This window comes from Helianthus annuus, chromosome 17 (assembly GCF_002127325.2).
Source record: "Helianthus annuus cultivar XRQ/B chromosome 17, HanXRQr2.0-SUNRISE, whole genome shotgun sequence".
Lineage (NCBI taxonomy): Eukaryota > Viridiplantae > Streptophyta > Magnoliopsida > Asterales > Asteraceae > Helianthus > Helianthus annuus.
The window spans coordinates 148,060,707-148,081,890 of NC_035449.2; the positions used below are offsets into that span (position 1 = coordinate 148,060,707).

At 38.2% G+C, this 21,184-nt stretch overlaps 1 protein-coding gene across 1 annotated transcript; it reads right to left on the bottom strand.

Moving 5' to 3' along the window:
- Positions 1-18,736: 18,736 nt before the first annotated feature.
- Positions 18,737-20,235, bottom strand: LOC110922572 (AT-hook motif nuclear-localized protein 22). The gene has a single exon (XM_022166853.2). The coding sequence runs from the start codon at positions 19,922-19,924 to the stop codon at positions 19,031-19,033; it is 894 nt and encodes a 297-aa protein (XP_022022545.1). The 5' UTR covers positions 19,925-20,235; the 3' UTR covers positions 18,737-19,030.
- Positions 20,236-21,184: the final 949 nt, after the last annotated feature.

Here is a 21,184-nt window from a genome sequence, read left to right on the forward strand (position 1 = left end):
AATTCTGATTTCTCACTTCGTTTCTCGCACACTTGACGCTTGTCAAATTTCGGGACGAAATTTCTTTCAAGTTGGGGATGATGTGACAACCCGAACATTTCAGGTTAGTATCGTTTAACCTTGTGGTCTCAACGCCTCGTTACTTCCCTTTAAGCGTTACACGTTCTGCGTTTGTATGATTCGGTAACCGTATATTAGTGCATCGGGCCACACTTTAGTGTTCATGTTCGAGTGGGCCGCACCCAAAACCTTTGTGGTCCAGCCTAATTAAATGATTACTTACACTTGCAATCGAGAGCCCAAATATGAGGCCCAAATCTAAGCCGGATCCCACACCCCCTTAATTGTCAATATTAATTGTTTACTAAAAGATTTTGGCAGCCTATTCTACCTGGGCTTAAGCCCACTACTTCGGCCAGCAACCTAAACCGTAATACTTCCTTTGGCCACCCGATTAAATGATTAGTTTGGCTATTTACTTCCTTGGGTAACAAGTACACGCAATACACATCATTATAAATAGATCGATTAAAAACTAAAACAAACCCTACCATCCTCTCTCTCAAGATCGCACGGCAGGAGAAACCTTTCCCCCTCTCGCTGCATTCTCTTGTTCGATCAAGACCAGTGGTTAGTAAACTCATGTCCATGTTAAATATTAATTGATTGTTGTGTTTTGGTATGTGCTTGATTAATATGGTACGGGTATGTTTATATATTTTATTAACGGTGTGAAACCTTGATGAACATTAGATCAGTAATAAATCTGTCATAAAAGTTAGTTGATGTTGTGAATTGACCTGGTTGTTACATGAAGTATGAATATGATGTATGAATATGTTTGCATGATTAGACATGACCTTCACATGAATAAAGTTGTCAATACTTGAATTGGTCCAATAGCATAAGGTGGTTGAATGGTCCAATGATATGTAGGTGATAGTTTGATTAGCATAAGGGGCGGCCATGTGTGTGTGTGCTGTTTTGAAAGTGTAGTCAATTAGATAAGGACCCCCTTCTTAATTGTCGGCTGCTGTGGTTATAATTGCGTGTGATTGTCAGTGGGCATATGATTCTTAGGTGTCTCTAGATTATATATTATTATATGCTAAGTGCTCTTGATTTATCCATGAATAAGGTTTCGATCAATACTGAAATATAATTGGATGAAACATGTTAAATACGTGTGATATGTTAGATGTATGCATCACATGAATGAACTTGCAGCCCACTACTAAAAATCGGTCCAATCATATCATGAAAACAATAATCTGTTGTCGGCCATGTGATAGTATTAATATTATGAATAATGTGAGCCCCATGTTTGCATGTGATTTCTTCAGTATCAGTAGCATTAAATTCTTGCATGTGATGTGTGTGTATAGGTCTTGGGCATGGGATAATTAGATACGGATATATATTACAAAAGTCTTTGAGGATTATTATTATGAAAAGGAGTAAATATTAATATGTTGTTTTGTTGGCTGTTAATATAAATGCACAAAGGAATTGTCTAACTGGGCCGCATTCAAACTGGTAAACTCGTACACAGGGGTTTAGGGCCGCACAGTTGTGGGCCTGGGACGGGTTGGGGTTGCACTTGTGTGGCGGACACATGACTGGAATGTATTAACAGGTTGTAATAATATATCGTTGTTGGGCCGCCTTAGAATGTGAAGTCGATTTAGCTAACCGGAGATTTGTAATATGTGAACTAGTAACCTGAACTGGTATTATGATTGATGATAGAATACGAACGTTTGCAATCTGATGTGATACGATATATGTTTACTTACTTGAAATCTCTGTGATACATGCATTGCACACATGAGTCATGTGTATATGAACTAACTATTAATGATAACCACACTAGGGTCTGGTTAATCAATTGGAACGGGTAGTAAACTATAACATACCGAGCAAATCAAGGTGAGTTCATTGCTCTTTTCTCAAGCATGGATCCCAGGGAAGGGATAACGGGTAACGTTCCGAGGAGGAATGCATGTGTAATGGGATGTTGGTTATCATACTCAGTTTTCTATCATTGTAAGACCACTACATCTACCGGGTCGTTGCTTGTAGGGCAACGGGGGTTATTAGTTGATAGCGCTATTAGGTTTGGCACCCTCACGACGTTCGAGGAGAACGGGCGTGAACTAATTACCTTAAAACATGACCAATGCTTTGATAGAGGCATTGGGGTTGGCAATCACATATTATATGGCCGTTCGGTAATCGAGTAATAACAACATCCAAACATCAAACATCATAACAACAAACAACATATCGTCTTGTAAACTGTTTTACTCACATGATCGGTAACACAACTTGGTAAACAAACACAAACCTTGAACTTACCAGCGTAGTCTGACACACTTGTTTACATGCTTGTAGGTAACTATTGAAGGAACTTGGGAGCTTGCCGTCTGATGCTGCTGGAGTGGTTGTGGTCATAATAAACAATTATGTTGATTTGGTTTTAATACATTTACACACTTATACATTTATGCTTCCGCTCAGTACGTTGGTTTTGGTTTAACTTTTCAAACGATACATTTATTTCAATTGGGTATTTCAATACATTATAACTCGTGTTTGATATGATTGGTGGCTCTTTGTTGGATCGTTGCACCTCCAATAGGGACATACCCTAGGTGGTAATTTGGGGGTGTGACATAACCGAACAACCAGACATTGCCCGGAACACTAAAATATTGCTAGAAGCATTGTTTTTATTATTCTGAGCTAGTCATGGTTCCCGAACACTCTTAACATATTATGTAAAGCATCATACACATAAGACACTAGCTTTTAAAAGTAACCTTCCACTAATTAACCTATTTACCATCAAAATTACAATTAACCCCCCCCCCTCAAAACTTACGGCTCACACAAGGTGGCCCCACCCCAAGATTACCTAAATATCTCGTAAATCCTCCATATCTTCTCTTGGATTTAGTGTGATCTTGATTTGATAGAGAGTGTACTTAAGGGAACATATAACCCTTTGGATAATAAGAGTTAGGGAGTTATAAGAACCATAATCTTTCATCATCTTCAACACCTCACAACCCTTCTCTCCCTCTCCATAAAGCTCGGCCGAAAACCCCCCTTACTCCACCAAAAATTCCGATCATCAAGCATCCATTCCAAGGCCTTCTCAAGGTGTAACAAGGTGATTTAGGAGGCTCGGTGTTCACGGATCTTGGAGGACCTCTCTTGTGTGCTTTTATCCACTCATTTTCCATCTTGTTCTTCCCTAGCTTCAAGCTAGTAGTAAGACTTCTTTGATCTTTGTATACTTCATATTTTTAGTGGTTAAAAGTTGTTGTTTAATGATTAACACAAGAACACTAATAAACATACACATAAATCATGAACATAAAGCTTTACATAAGATGAAAAATTGATGAAACATGATGTAATATTGTTAGAATGATGTTGTTTGAATATGTTGATGATTGCTTGTTGATTTCTTGATAATATGATGTTGATCATCATATTGAACTTGTTAGATTATGATTAAAAACATGATTTAACAAGTTAGGAGATGATTATGTCTCTACATAAAATAATCATCTTCTAATAAAGATATGAACTTGATAATAAGATGATTTCTTGAAATATAAGTAAAAAAGTGAGTGGATAATCATATGGATCCGAGATTTACAAATGATGTTCCAAACAAACCAAGTTCAAAAGATAATTTTTGAAAGATCATGACTTTTCTTACACTTACACCATTTTTTGGAAATGAAATAAGTATGGAGACACTAGAAAAACAAGAAGATGTTATGGATAAACATTTTTGTAAATTATGTTTACAAGTTGTAAACACCAAACCTTTTCAAGAATGAGATTTTAAATGAAGTAAACACACTTTGGAGGGTAACTAAACCCACTAAACACTTTACCAAGTTACTACGCGTTTTTGTGAAAAATCAAGTTCATGTTATTATGTAAAATATATAGTTTTTGCACTTGGTAAGTATAATATGGTTTAGAGATTTGTTGTTGGTTGTTTGAATGATTTCTGAAAAAGAAAATGATATGCTAAATAGCATGACACCTCCATTTACAAAGGAAACTATGGCGAAATTTTCCAAAAATTCCAACACTTAGAAAGTACTTTCTAGACAAGTGATTACTAGTGTATTTTAAACTATGTTTTTCAAATATAAATCTCGCCATAATTTTTTTTACAATAATACAAAGTATCGGAGGTTGGTTTTTGTAAATAAAATGGATAAATATATATTTAGAATATATATTTTATATTAAGACACTTGTGTGAATATTTATTTACTTGGTGGAATAGTTATATTATTTTAGGGTAAAATAATATATCTTAACAAAATACCATGACATTTACAACTCCAAAATAATACCAAAAATCACAAGGAATAAAATATTTAAGTTACACACTTGATATTGCGAAACCAAACGTTAAAACGTAACTTATGAAATATTCCGGAAAATGCTTTTACAAATATATTTTTGGTAAATATTGTTTTGGAAACAAGAAGTGAAAACATATTATTTTTGGGAAAATATATATATTTTGGAATACATTATTTTTAACGAATACGTTATATATATTTTCTAAGTAAGACTTAAAAATATATTTCGGAACTACAATATACGTGTATAAATCACCCCCATCCTTGGGAAGGAAATACGGAATTAAAATACTTGTGAAGTATTAATACAAAAATATTGATTAAACAATTATTCCAAAATTAAATATAATTTAAAGTTAAAATAATTATTATTTTAACAAATAATTATAAATTGGAATAACTAAAGAACGCAACTCAAAGCGTTAAACTCTAAGCCAAGGCACGGCCTGTTCGTCTAATAGACGTTAGTACACTGTAGGTAGTCGTGATTAGCTACGAAGATTTGAGTTGACGATAATGAAGACGCACTACTGTGAGTTCATGTCCCCCTTTTCTTTTAACTGTTTTCAGTTTTATACTTCGAGGGTGAAATACATGTTACAATTATTACAAACGTTTATTACATGGTATGATTAGCTTAAGGAGGGTTTACTACTAGATCATGTGAAGGGTGGTTACGACACTTAAGGCCATTAATCCTCGTCATAGGACCGAGGGACATGAGTGATAGATCTATTTGGGTGTAGCGAGCCCACACCCATGGGGACCAGGGTGGCCCATAGTGGTGACTATGTCTTCCAGCCGGAGGCCCGGTAACAAATTTGCTAGGTTTGAGTCTTCCTGCACCATTTCACACATACCATTGGCTTTGCAACCCATTGGTGATCTCTTTTTCCTTATTGCTACATACCAGGGACTTTCATACATATACATACAGACATACTTTAAAAGGTTTATACACACAGACATACACATGAACTCGCTCAACTTTTGTTGATTTTTCAAACTACATGTATTTCAGGGAACTAGTGGTTCTGGCGGGGTATGCATGTGTTAAGCTGAATTTGAATAAAAGATATTATCTAGGGTTGTTGAGTTTAGAGGGTGTATTCCTTTCCTGGACGGGATACATAATTCTAAACTCAGGTTTTCTTTAAGTACTTATGTTGAGTGGTTATGAACTCTTTTGAACACGTCATGGGTTGTAACTTAATTTGGTATTGTTGTTTTCAAACAATGGTATTGTGGTAGTTTCTAAACTTTATTAATGGATAAACATCTTGTGTTTTTATTATATAGTACTGTTATGATTGTTTCTATGGTATTAAGAAGTCACACCAAATAATCCCGCTTCCGCAAAAGTCAGGGTGTGACAGAAACAGGCATGCTGAGTGTCACGGATGAGGGTTTCGAGATGATGCTGGGCGTGAATATTACGAACACTATGCAAATAGCTTCGTCTGCTGAGGGCGTCGGCAACGACATTTGCTTTGCCAGGATGATAACGGATCTCACAGTCGTAATCGTTGAGAAGTTCTACCCATCGGCGTTGATGCGTATTTAGTTCTTTTTGGCTGAAGATATGTTGAAGGCTCCTATGATCGGTGAAGACTGTACACTTGGTACCATACAGGTAGTATCGTCAAATCTTCAACGCAAAAACAACTGCACCTAGCTCGAGGTCGTGGGTTTTATAGTTGCATGAGAACAAAACCAAGACCGAGGTTCGAGGCATCACAATAGACAATAAAGTCGTCGTTTCCGTCGGGTAAAGCAAGAACGGGAGCATTGTAGAGCATATGCTTGAGAGTTTGAAAGGCATTCTCTTGTTCAGTTCCCCAAACAAAAGGCTTGTCTTTATGCGTCAAGGAAGTAAGCGGGACAACAATGTTCGAGAAGTCAACCATGAATCGACGGTAATAGCCCGCCAATCCGAGGAACGAACGAACATCGGATGGTGATTTTGGAGTAACCCAACTCTTAACAGCTTCGATCTTCGCAGGGTCGACATGAATACCTTGACTATTGACGATGTGACCGAGGAATTGAACCTTCCTCTAGCCAAAATTCACACTTGGAGAACTTGGCGTAGAGTCAATTCCCTTGGAGTAACTCGAGAACCAAACGTAGATAGTGCGCGTGTTCGGTTTCGACTTCGAATAAATAAGGATATCATCAATGAACACGATGACGAAGCGGTCAAGAAACGGTTTACACACTCGGTTCATCAAATTCATGAAAACTGTGGATGCATTGGTTATACCAAAGGGCATTATGACGAATTCATAATGACCATAGCGAGTTTGAAAGGCGGTTTTCGGAATATCTTCCTCCTGAATGTGTAACTGGTGATAACCTGAGCATAAATCGATCTTCGAAAAACATGTAGCACCTTGCAGTTGATCAAACAAATCATCGATTCGGGGCAGGGGATGGCGATTCTTGATTGTCAGCTTATTCAACTCCCTATAGTCGATGCACATCCGAAACGACCCATCCTTCTTTTTGACGAAAAGGACTGGTGCGCCCCAAGGAGAGGTGCTAGGGCGAATAAAGCCTTTGTCAAGTAATTCCTGGAGTTGACTCTAGAGTTCACGCATTTCGGACAGAGCGAGACGATAAGGAGATTTAGCAACAGGGTTGGCTCCAGGAATGAGGTCAATACGAAAATCAATATCACGACTCAGGGGTAAACCAGGTAGATCATCAGGAAAAAAAATTCGGAAATTCACGAACAACACGCACCTTATCGATTGCCTTAACTTCCTTTTTCTCTGCTACTATTACGTGAGCCGAGAAAGCTTGGTATTCCTTGCGGAGATACTTGCTGGCTTGGACACACGACATGAGTTGGAGTTTCTTTGACGCGACTTCACCATAGAAACACAATAAATCACCAATGACGAGCGAGAAGCGAATCATTTTATCGAAACAAACAACTTCAGCACGATTCTCACGAAGAAATCCATGCCTACTATGACGTCAAAACTACCGAGCTGCATCGGAATAAGGTCGATAGGAAAGATGTGATTGTTGAGTTCGAGAGTACAATCACGAAGAACAGAATTGACAGCGACGGTTCTTTCGGTGGCAACTTCAACATCGAATGACTAGGGGAGATGGGCGCGCTTACGATTAAGGAGCTTTTCGAATTCTGACGACACAAAACAGTTATCGGCTCCAGTATTAAATAAACACGAAGCATATATACCATTCACGAGGAACGTACCATTGACCACATTGTCGTCGATCTGAGCTTGACGGACGTTGATGTTGAAAGTACGTCCGCATGTTGCTTGCTGCTGTTGCTGTTGTTGGGGCTGCCGCTGTTGTGGCTCTTGCTTCACCACTCGATTCGGGCACATGTTTGCGAAGTGGTTAGGATCACCACACGCAAAGCAAGCTCTAGCGTGGATCACGGGTGCAGGAGCCGCTTATTGGCCTTGAGCTGGAGTTGGAGCTTGACGCAGACATGTACGGCAGTTGGCGGTGAAATGGTCGTACATGTTGCAATGCACCCAGTATCTTCAGCTGATTCCCACGGGGTGGTGATAGGTACAAGTCGTGCAAGCCGGGTGAGGACCAGTGTAAGCACGCTTGGCCAGCGGTGCTTGAGTAACCGGTGCCGCGACTTAGCGGTGTTGAGGCTGCTGATGAGCTGGTAGAGCTTGAAGCGGGGCAGCAGTGGTGACAGCACAACTTTTGCTACTGTTGTTGTTGTTCTTCCTCTTGCGACGAGAGGACTTTGAAGACTGCGGAGCGGCGGCGGTTTCAGCGGCGGCGGTTTCAGCGGTTGCGGCGGTGGTAGCTTGATGCAGATTCTTGGAAGCTTTATCCCAATACCCAACTTTTACTCACTTGTCGTTGATCTCAGCAGCGAGTAGAAAAGTTTCCTCGATGGTTGACATCTTGGCAGCTTGGACGAAATCAGCCACGCATTCCGGCAGAGCACGGATGTATTTCTTGATGGTGATTTCGGGCGTAGTGACCTGCCTAGGGAAGATTATGCTGAGCTGCTTAAAGCGAGCAGTCAAGGCAGCATTATCACCATCCTTCTGCTTCAGATGCCAGAACTCGTCCTCCAACTTTTGGAGCTCGTGGGGAGGGCAGAACTCTTTTATCATCAGGTCCTTCAGCTCATCCCACGTCAATCCATAAGCTGCGTCATTTCCTCTCTTGTTTCTCTCGGGCGTCCACCAGTCTAAAGGGCGGGACTGGAAGACGCCGATGGCGTTAACAGTTCGGAGATTGTCAGGACAGTTTCTCTAATGCAGGGTGACTTCACTCGAATCAAACCATTGAAACATGGTCGTAGGACCATCTTCTCCGGTAAATTCCTTTGGACCGCAAGCTTTGAACTGTTTGACGCTAAAAGCAGAATTTGGTGAATCGGTCCTGAATTCTTCAGACGATTTGCTAGCATTATCATTCAATTCACTAACGATCTGGGGGATAACTTTCGCTATCTGCTTAGCGACGAGTGAAGTGATGTGCTTGTTATCTTGATTTTGGCGCGCTGATCGTGAGTGAAAAGATCCAAATGACGACATTGTCTGCAATAGACAATGCCATAGGATTCAAAACGCTATATACAATCGAATCTCACCTCACACTTACTACTACTAAAGCTCATGAACACATCAAAGCACGTAGCACATAAACCAAAAAAACACGTAAGCACGTATAATCACAGAAACACATAAGCACATAAGCACACAGGCACATAGTTCACGTAAGCACACATTTGCACGTATTCACCCACATGTGGTGATAGTGTTCCTTTATTATCCCAGTTTTGCATGTTCGAGAATAGCGATTGCGATTAGCGAATACACAGTGAGTAGCATAGCATAACCGAGCAACATAGCATGCGATTATCCACAAGTAGTTGCGATTTGTTGGCGTATTGAGGTAGATGTGTAGTGCGATTTGTGTGCGTCGATCAAAGCGAACAGCGAAAGGCGTATAATTCACCGAAATCGAAACATATAAGCAGGTAAAACTACGTAAAAACACATAAAATTCCACGTAAAATGACAAATATCAGAGTCAGCAATTACGGGCTCAAGATCGAAACACACAAAAAATAAAAAATAAAAAATTCAGCGATTGCGAGCTTGAAATTGAAAATAGATTGTCTAAGGCTAGATAGACATTGACTACCCAAAGTGATTCGACTATTCTCAAGGACTCTGAGTCTGCGTTTTGGCCTAATGGAATGTGCTCTATCACCGGGATACGGTGAATGGCACGCATCCTTTCGGTTATTTACGCAACTCGAGTCGTTGGAATCCATCGAGACTTTCGTGAGAGTTTTGTAAAACCAAGATAAGGAGCGGAATGAGTCACCAAGGTTCGGGTTTCACCCCTAACTTAGCGACTGCGTTCCTGTTTGTGTTATAGAGTCACGGGATTGAAGGAGAAATCTACGTCGAAGTACGGATTTCACTCCTGATTCAAAGCAAATTCTCGTGTTGATGGTGAAAATGCAGGGCGAACAAGCGATCTAATCGAGAGTTTGTGGTTTTCACACCTAATATCGATCCAATCACCAGTTCATTTTCGAAAACAGTGCAGTGCGACTGCCTTAGGAAAGGCAGTGTGATAGTATAGCGTGAGTGCGAGTCGATCGAGAAATAGCAATAAGCTCGTACGGACCCCTAATGGGTTCGCACAAGGCGGTCTGTTGGTACTTAGACTATAGACTAGGTCGTTTCTAAGACATCGACCCGGACTAGGTCGAGTCTCACCTAATTCCCTATAGTTATGGCTCTGATACCAATCTGTCACACCCCAACCGATGGCGGAAACATCGGGGCATGGCACTGAGCGAAACAGATTATTCAAGAGATTCCACAACAACTATTAAATTACCAAATCCTTAATGTTAATATCCCATACTACTAATAGATAATGTAAAAATAGTTATTACAGATAATTGTCTAAAAAACAAGCAAATTGTTCCGACAACTCAGATTTTTATTAGGTTCGTTTCTAGACTCCATCCTAACTTGATTCCAGCAAATAACAAGCAACATCCTAGTATTCAAACACCTGTCACATACGTTAAAATACGGTCAATACACATAGTGTAAAGGTGAGCACACAAATTTGATATAGTATAATAAAGTTCGAAATAGTTTATGCATAACCAGCATGTAACATGTACAAAGTGAAGGCATGTAGGTTATCGACAGAGAAATATGCACAGACGTGACTGCAAGTTGTAGAATGCGCAACACATATCCCCATTGGGACACGTGAGTAAAGCCCTTAACAACCCCTGTGCACAACAGGTGCTGAGTCCAAACTATAGTACTATCGTTGCTAAGGTGTCAGGCAACAATCACTGTGTTAACATAACATACTAGCATTCATCGAATAACACGTAGCATGCAATAACGATCAGCATATAAATAGTGTTTGCGTTGTGTGTCGATTGTGATTTAGAATAAGTAACGTATGTAACACCCAAAAGTGTGTAAAGCAAAAAGGGTTCGAGTACACTCACAGATTGTGTTTAAGTAATTAAACACTCTCTTGGATTGAAGGGAGCGCTGAGAGATTTGCCTGAACAGTTAACGATAGCATAAACGATAAGCGGCGCGTAAAAGGTGCGAAGTGTTCAAGTGTAGAGTGGCAACCCGATCGGATGGCTATCCGATCGGTTGACCTTCCAAACGGATATTCGATCGGATGTCAATCCGTTCGGATGGTCATCCGATCGGATGGCCATTAGATTGGTTTGACATCCTTTGGTAAAGATGTGTTTGTGTATGATGGCTTTGTAGTTTTTGTTGTAGCATTTTGAAAACAGAGAAATATCTCTATCCTTCAGGTTGATCGATCGAATGGTCGTTCGATCAGATAGCGACTAGATTGGTAGGATACTTAGTGAGAACAAGTTCACAGTAGGATTGGTCACTCAATCGGATAGCAATCCGATCGATTGGCAATCTGTCTTCTACTGATGATCTTGAAAATCATGGAAAATGTTTAAGTGTGGGACCCGGTGCAAGCCGATCGGATGGTCATTCGATCGGATGGCTATCCGATCGGGCGGCAATCCGTCCCAATGAACCAACTCGTCTTGAACTTGATTATTTTGGGAGTTTTGTAGTTTTACTCGAGACGGTGTGATAACGTGATAAACAACAGAAACCCATCATGACCCAAGTGATCCGATCGAACAGGAGTCACCCTTGTCCGATTAGTTAACTGTTTCATGACGGATGTTCATGTTTAACCATAAATATGTGTAGATCTATGCGAAAACATTGTTTAATCTTGTGGAAATCCTTCAGATCTGACTCGTTCTTGGTGGAATGAGACCAAGACTTGAAGTTCATAAGAACTCCATCATGACATCACCCTAGAACACCTTAAATCCACTGATTTCACGGATAAAAGTTGAGATTCAAAAGAGAAAATGATGAAGTTTGTGTAGATCATAGAAGTACAAGATTTAGGTTGAAAACTTACAAGAATCGCGAGAAATCGAGAGAAAGAAGAGCTTGAGTGCGGCTGGTCGAGTAGAGAGCTGTCACATCACAAATGATGTGACAGGAGGGTATTTATAGGGTTTCCAAAAGAGGAAAGGGAGCATGGGTCGGATTGGTCACCGATCGGATGGCGATCCGATCGGATGGCCACTCGTTCGGTTGGCCACTCGATCCAGGTGTCCGGCGCGTTGAGTTTAGTCGTTTCGATTTGTGTGTTGAGTACTGTGATGCGTTTCGAGCGAGCGATGCGATAGAATTACCCATTAGTTACACAAATAACCTAACTACTATATCTAACATACAATCACTATAAATAACTTGTGTTTAGCGTTCCGATTACGTTGCGATGCGATAGAGTTGCGATTGCGTTTCGATTAATCACCACAAACATGAAGTAAACATGCACAAGTAACACACACACGTAAAACAATATTCAGAATCTATCCATCAAGGCGCGATTGCGATGCGATTAGCGATAAAACATGCGATAAATAGCGATCAAACCTCGATTATTAACAAGTACTCCATATAATACAACTAATGAGATAAAATAAATAGATTAACTACAAGTAAAGGAAGTCAAAACAGGAGTTGAGTAAGGAGTGACAGATCGCAATTAGCAATCTTTTCTTCCTTTGACTTCAATCTTGACTTTGACTTTGACTTCTGTAACACGGGGTGTTACAGGGTATATCCAAAGTTTTTAGTTTGACAGGACCCGAAAGCCGTCGGTATATTTGATATCTGGCGGGTAATTACCGATAGAAACCCAACAAATTTTTAAACGGGGTTAAGACACACTTATCTAATAGGGTTTGGAATTGGGATTACATAAAATATGTCCTAAACTCACCTCATTAGACTATGGGATGTGGGGGTGGGGGGGCTTGGGTTGGGGGCATTGCTCGACACATGGCAGTTGTGGGCTCTACCAGTCCACACCCAAAAAAGTGGGGTGTGGAAAGGGCGTGGCCAGGCGGCGTTGGCGTGCCATTTGGCACCAAATTTTCTTTTTTTTTGTTTTGCTTTTTATACTAATCATAGAATTTAATCAAGTAATTTTAAAAACACCTTTTATTTATACTAAATAACTACAATAAAAAATACATTAAATTAAAAAAAATCAATCATCTTCATCTTCAATGGAGTCGAATCTAAGAAGTGTCGAAACATGTTCTACCAAATCAGCTCGAAGGTTTGAATTTATTTGTCTTGACTCGATTAGATTTTGGTTTTGTGTTTTCTCTTCGTCACTAATGTCTTCGTTATTTGATTCGGTCTCCTCGCCATAATATTCAACTATCGCACGCCCTTCATAGTTCATCCTCTAAAATTATGTTGTGTAGAATGATGCACGCGTACATCACGTTTCTGATTTGATCTTTTTCATACAATTGACAAGGCATGATAAAATGCGCCACCTTTTCTGCAAAACACAAAATGCTCGCTCGACGTCTTTACGTGTCGCCATCTGAACTTTGTTAAACTTTATTCTTTTAGGATCTAGGGTTCCATCTCTGGAAAATGATTTCACAAAAACAGCCCACTCTGAGTAAATTCCATCAACAAGATAGTACCCATACTTGTATTCAACCTCATTTACAAAAAAAAAAAAGTTGCTTTTGGTCCAACACCATTTATTAGATCATTGAAAAGGGGCGAGTGATGTATAATGTTTATATCGGTATGTGAACCAGACATACCAAAGAATGGATGCTAGATTCAAAGACCTTGTGATGCAAAAACTTCAAGCATCATAGCCGGCATTCCATAATATCCGCTTGTGTGAGAGCCTTGCCATGTAGTTGGACAAAGTTCTCACTCCCATTTCATACAATCTAAACTACCTATTATCCCTGGGAGACCATGATATTCAGCGTGATGTTCTAAAATTTGTTGCGTATCACTAAACGTCAGTTTTCTCAAGTATCTTTTCATATATAGTTCAATGATATACGCACAAAAATTGTGAAGACTTTCCCAAGCCACTCGTGTTGATATTTTTAAATAGTCATCCATATGTCGGAACTATTGTCGTAAGCCAATTGTCTTAGGGTTGTCGTAACCTTTTGCCACGTGGTAAATCCTAAATTACCACGCACATCGGGTTTTTTTCTGAAAAAAAAAACATAATAATCCTCTAAATCCTTTGATATTCTTAAAAATAATTTTTTACTCATAAGAAAACGATGCCTAAACATTCTTTCATTATACGTTGGTTTGGGTGAGAAATAATCGCTTACCAGCAAATCGTTTGCGGTTTCTCGTTCATGAACAATATACTTCCTCCGTTTGGGTTGGGAAGTACCTTCATCTGAATCTTCAACAATAGCTTTCATGAACATCGCCACTGTTGATAATAATATTCCCGCCCCGTCGTTAGATGAGGATGACAAAACAAATCTATCATACGAATCGCTTGAACTTTCATTGTATATATTTTTTTGGAGATTGGTAGTGGTTTTTGAGTTTTTTGGATAGTAAAAATGGGTAAGAATTGATTGATTTATATAGAATACAAGTAAAGATTGTTTGATTCAAACCCACACGAGTGGGGCAATGTCATGGCCAACGTTGGTCCAGTGTGGTTTAGCCAGCGTTGCTTGGCACCCCCTGCCCCAACCTATGCCTCACACCCCGTGGTCTTACCATCCTACCTACTAGTGGTAATTATTACAAGGGTCTGCATATTGGTACACCAACATGGCCATTTGCATACCAAACCCTACCTGTACCTACGCTGCGTATAGGTCTATAGGAGTATAGGCAGCGTAAGTACAGGGTACGTACACGACCACTCTGTCAACCTCGTACACTGTCAAATCATGCATATATACGCTACGTATTTAGTATTTAGTTATAATATATCTTTTGTTATGCATGTATAAACTTATATTGTATATATCAAACTTAGGCAAATATATCATATTCATTCGTATTTAAACAGTATAGTATTTTAATTTAAACGGTATTGTATGGAAACGGTATAATATATTCGAACTATACCCGGATACTTCAAATTAATTAACGTTATAAAAATTTAAAACTGGTATAATATTATAATTTAAACGGTATAGTATGGAAACACGGTAGAATATATATGAACCGTACCTGAGTAATTTAATAAAATTAACAGTATAAAAAATCTTAAACGGTATAATATTCGAACCGCACCGAGATTTGGTATAATAATTTAATTTAAACGGAATAGTATTGAAATGATATAATATATTCGAACCGTACCCGGATATTTCAAAATATTTAACGATTTAATTTAAACTGTATAGTATTCAAACGGTATAATATATCTGAACCTTACACGAGTATTTAAAAATAATTAACGGTATGATATTTAAACGTTTCTAGCATTCGAACCGCACTAGACGTGGTATAATAATTTAATTTAAATAATAACAATATAATATATTCGAACCATATATACGTTTTTCAAAAAATTTTAACGGTATATAATATTAATGATATAACATTAACGGTTATATATTTTAAGCGATTTAACGTTGGAACTGTGTGAGAATTTATACCACAAATACACCAAAATAACCAAACAAAATTCTGATGGGTTATATACACTGCGTATAGCTCTATACGCAGTGTATATAACCCCTAGTTGTCTGTACCTATGTTTGCTGGGTCAGGCTCTGAATTCTATGCACCCTATACACAGCGTATTAAAACAACCTATACGCTGTGTATATCTCTGTACATAGCGTATTAAAACCCTAAGTATGCAAATAGACATGAAAAGTGTGCCAATAGTATGTGCCTATTACAAATTTGCTTTTTCCTATTCACATAAAAAATCACATGTGCCTGTATCTATTCTGATTTAGTTACTCGAAGCTATCTAGAACAAAACTAAACATATCTATTTTCTTTGCATATTCTAGAATATGAAGGACCGCCAATAAAACCATCCACTTGAAATATCCAAACCATCAAAAACAATGGCAAGATGCAAAACCTTTTTGTGTTGTTGTTGCAGTGTTTATATATCCACTTGAAATATGCTCAACATGTAGATATGCAGCTACAAACAATGGAAAAATGCAAAACTTCTTTTGTAATGAAGGTCCAGGACCATAAAGTCAATAAATATGAAACCTACCGTATCATTGTAGCCATGATAACATATACACTTAACTAATCTCATCTTTGAATCCTATGCAAATAGAATAGTATGCAGCTGCAGCAAACTTTATAAATATTGCTCAAGCTTCCGTTTATAAGGTGTTTTTTGAATGGCAAACTAACATACTCTTAGATACTTCTATACTTATACCTTGCAGGATTTGAATCATCCACCTCTAGAATAGAAGAGTGACACCTTACCACTACTGTCCTTTCTGGAATTCGGTTTATAAGTAGCTAGGTAATGAGTCAGGCCAAACTTTATTCAAAATTCAAACCGTCTCAACTCACAGTACCTCTTCCTAGTTGGAATAAAAAGTCAATAACGAGCTACATATAATTAAAAGTGTTCAAATTATTTCTTTTAATACAAGCAAAACCTAAAAGGTTAAATTTTACCCATTTTTTCAAAAAATTATCATAAAACATGTGGCATTTTTAATGTATCAATAAACCATACGATAAAAGTTTTAGAGAGGTTCATTTAGAGAGAGAGAGTGTGTGTGAGAGAGAGAGAAGAGAGAGTGCGAGTGAAGCTGAAAAAATGGTGGGTTACTTGCCTTGGAAAAGAGCCAAGTTCAGACCTATTGCATTTGCACGTGTGACCCCAGTATTCATGTCTCTGCAAGACCCTAAATACACAAACTCTGATCTAACTACCAGTTAACTCCATGTATCTTTTTCTTATTCAAAAACCATATCTGTAATTATATGACACCTCATTTCAGAATCTTTCACACAACATATCATATTAGTTTTTTTTTAAAGTAAACTTTATTAAAGCACACGTCCGAACCAAACGGGTAAAAGACCAAACAAAAAACAACACTCTCGACCCGAACGGTCAAATGACAAACAATTACAACATATACAACGGGTAACATATTATATTAGTTCATAAACATTGTATAAAAGTTGTTAATGTAGAAGTTATTTTGGACGCTATACACGTATTTTAGGATGATGTTAAAAGCATACATTAAATTACAAGTGGATTTCAAAAAATCTTTACAATAGTTTAGACGCACAATTATAATCACACAGTTCGTCATGTTTCGAACAATTTAGACGCACCCTTGTAATGTCAAATGTAATTGTAATTTGTTTATACACAGTGTTATTATTAGTTTAGATCTACAACTGTAATTGGATAACATTGATGCACTGCTTACTTGCTATTTTCCGGCCGATGTCCTTGCGCGGCGTGACATGGCTCGTTCTTCAAGAATCATCGGTGCATTAATATTTCCTTTTTTTTCAAAAAACCATCATTTTTAGAAAAAAAAAAAAAAAAAAAAAGGTAACAACTACTCAAGTTAACAACAATACAGTTAGTACGTGATTTTAATAGTATAGTTAATAAATAATAAGAAAATAGTAAATTGGTGTATAGGCAACTTGGGGGTGGGATAAGCCTTAGAGACCATTAGAAGCTGGGTTCGATTTCCACAAAAGGAGTTTTCCCAGATTTATTGGTTTTTTTCCCGAATTGGTGTATAGGCATTATTGTCTAATGGAAATGGATATGATCAGATGATTCCGTTAATGGCACGATGATATTCGAATAGTCCGTTACTAATCCAAATTAAAGGTTCCTAAAAAAAAGAAAAAGAATTAAACTAACAAAGTCAACAAGAGAGGTCGACCTTTTGATGCTTAAACGTACTAAAAGAACGATTCCTATTTACAAATTGTCCTTGCCTCAATCACAACTACTACAATAGTGAGATCAACAATCCATAACACTAAAATAGCTTATGTATCCTAGTTATCTTTCTTACTCTATTTCCTCTTGGTTATTCAAGCATCTCTCTATCCAACATACTGCATATTCAATACGTGAAATATTTTTCATATTAATCATATATGGATCGATAAATAAACTCATGATTTAAGAGCAAGAAAATGAATATTTGATAATTTTATTGTGATTTTTTCATTCATTCACTCATAGTTGATGAGGTAGAATTCATCCAAGAGCATAAGAGATCTGAATGGATAGTTAATACCATATGTCGCCGCTATTAACAAGCGGCGACATTTGTCGCCGCTATTGCCCCGTTTTCTTGTAGTGGAAGTTTTAACAATACAAAATATTTTATTTGTTTGTTGCTTAAACTCTCTTATATTCAACAAAGAAGTTTTAACAATACAAAATATTTAGTAAACGAAAATATTTAAAAGAACATATTCCACACCCAAATATTCTTAAACATACGTGATTGTGTTTTAGTAACCAGACTATTATATATACTTGAAACTTTTATATCTATATAAACAAGTTAATAGAATTTGAATTACTAAATTAAATTAAGATAGGAAGTGAGCATTAGTTTTCAATTTATTGATGGAAAATGGAAAGTATATATCCAATCATAAGCTATGGGATTTTTTAAAATGATATTTGTAAGGTTTATGGTTTTTTTAATTAGTTTTTGATGGATTATGTTCCAATTAAGAACAGGAAACCTACAATTGTACACTCAAGATTGTCTATTAATTAATGATTCTATTTGAAGTTAGGAAAAAAATTATATTGACCATTAAATTAATCAATGAATGAGAGGGAGAACAGAAATCTTCAAATTTTCAAGATAAAACTTAGAAAATCACATCAAATATGATGGAAAATTTGTCACATGTTAATTATTGGTGATCAATACCTGAACTTAAATTGGTTAGCACTTGAACTCAAAATCAATTATTTATTTGATAAACCCCCTAACTACTAGATAAACGAGACGAACTAAAACATCCCTCGCCCTTCATACCCACCGGTGGCACAATTAAGACAAATTGAGGGCCATAAAGAAGGATATTTGAGAAGCTTTTTACACCCTTAATTATTCTTGAATCAAACATCTATTAAGAAACTAACATCACAAACGCAACTAGTACGTTATAAATTCTAGAAAGTGAAAAGCATTGCAAATGTGAACTGAAGTGAAACATTTGAAACGGAGAATTCGTTACTCAGTTTCAAAAAGGAGGGCGATTTGCCCCCCAATATGCATATGTCGGCAATTGACAAGAATTTAGCAGATTGGGAGGCAATCCATGAAACAATGATGGATTTGCATCATTCATGAGTTGTTGCTGGTTACCGGGCCCAGTAGGTGATCCAAGAGTGCCATTTCCTGAGCCGGGTGTGGTCTCTTCTCCTTCAAGAGGAAGTCTTTCATAAGCAGCATTTCCAAAAGAAGCGGCCATGATCACCACAGGGCCAGACGCTAACAAAGGCCCCACTACTCCTCCCCCAACCACCTGCCCTTGACCACCGGCTAAGTAGATGGTCAATCCTGATGCAGCAGGTGGAGCTGGGGGAGGAAGGAACGAACCAGATAACGACAAGATCTCAAATCGCCCTTGTAGCGTCACAACAGCCCCGGGTGCTGATGGCTGCTTCAGTGTAACATTGGTAACTGTTCCATTACCACTCAAAATACACACCCCTCTTTGCCTTCTTGTGGCAAACTGTGATATACTTTCTTGTATATCACACCCATTAGCCACCTCCATCACATGGGATCTTAGCGCGTTAGCGCTATCCCTTGTGATTATAATCGGTGGCTTAGGCTTGTTCTTTGAGCCAGATGGACGGCCACGAGGCCTTCTAGAGCCACCACTGCTATGATCTCCATCGCCACCAGTCGTCACAACCGACGCCAATTCTCTATTACCATCATTGTTGTTGTTGTTGTCTTCTCGCTCTCGCTTTTGACCATGGTTGTGGCTGCTGCTACCACCACTTTGTTCATCCTCCTCGGAATTCGGCTGCTGTTGATGGTGGTGTTGCTGAAACTGGTGGGGGTGGTGCAACTGAAGATCTCTGGGATGAAAAGGAGGAGGTAGATGACGACCATGAGCATCCATCTTGATCAAACACACTAAAGAAGCCTAAATCTTGGCAAGTTTTTTGAGGGTTTCTTCTTCTGCTTGGTGCTAATCTTCACCAATAAAAGGCAACCAAACTCTTAGCTGACCGTTTCATATTTGTAACTTCTTTCTGTCTACTCTTTACTGTATCCAGCTATGAAAAGAATATATGAAGAATTTGGTTGCTTTTGGTGAGGGTTAGAGAGAGAGAGAGAGAGAGAGAGAGAGAGATGTTCTCCTGTTGGACTAAATGTTGTTTGGGTTAGGTCACGAATTGAAGAGAGAGAGTTATAAGTTTGCGTGCGCATGGGCGGTCAGGTGGGTCCTACGTTTGTCCCCCATCGGTACCCATGTTCTCCCCAATTTTTGAGTTCTTGTTTCCACATATAGGGTTTTGTGCACTAATTTTCATGTTTTATTTGCTGCAAAATTTGAGACTCAAGGATATCAATATGTCTTTTGTTTTCCGTTAATGTCTCATGTTTTCCGTTAAAATAACATACTTAATGAATGTATTTAGCTATTTTAATGCCAAATGATCTCTAGATCAAGTGGTGGAAAACTTGTATTTCTCTTAAGAGATGCATGTTTGATTCTCACTTGGTGCAGAGTGAGGTATTGGTGGGCAATGATAGGAGACTCAGAGAAACCTGGGTTGGATCCTTGAGCCAAACGGGTTTTACTGGTAATTTCATCGTCGTGCCTACGGGCGGGTGAGTTACTGGGTTTTCCCCGGAATTGGTGGTGGATTCGAGTTACTCTCGGAGTACTCCGTTTGTCCTGTGGGTGCCCCGAGAATGCTCGTGATTGATTTTGTTGGCCGTTCAAAAAAAAATTTAATCATTTTAATGGTAAAGCAAAACTAAAAACTTGGGTTCAAATGAGTAAATTACAAGATGGGTGGTTTCAATATAAGAGAAATAGTGAGATAATCTTATGTAATTGGGGTTGTATCGTATTGTTTTATTTCCGTGTTTACCTTATACTGTACTTCAGGTTTTTACAGCATATGCTGACCCTGTTCTATCAATCATAGAATCTTACCGTTCAAAAAAATGAGTAAATTACAAAAGTCATCCTTTATGTTAACACTAAATTGCAAAGTGTATCTTTTGTTTTTAATAAGTACAAAAAACGTACTCGATGTTTGCAAACCCTTGCATGTTACGTTCTTTAGCCCTAACTCGTTAGTTTTTATGGTTAAATCTGGTTAAATGGACCCCATATAGGGGTATTTTGGTCATTTTACCCTAAATG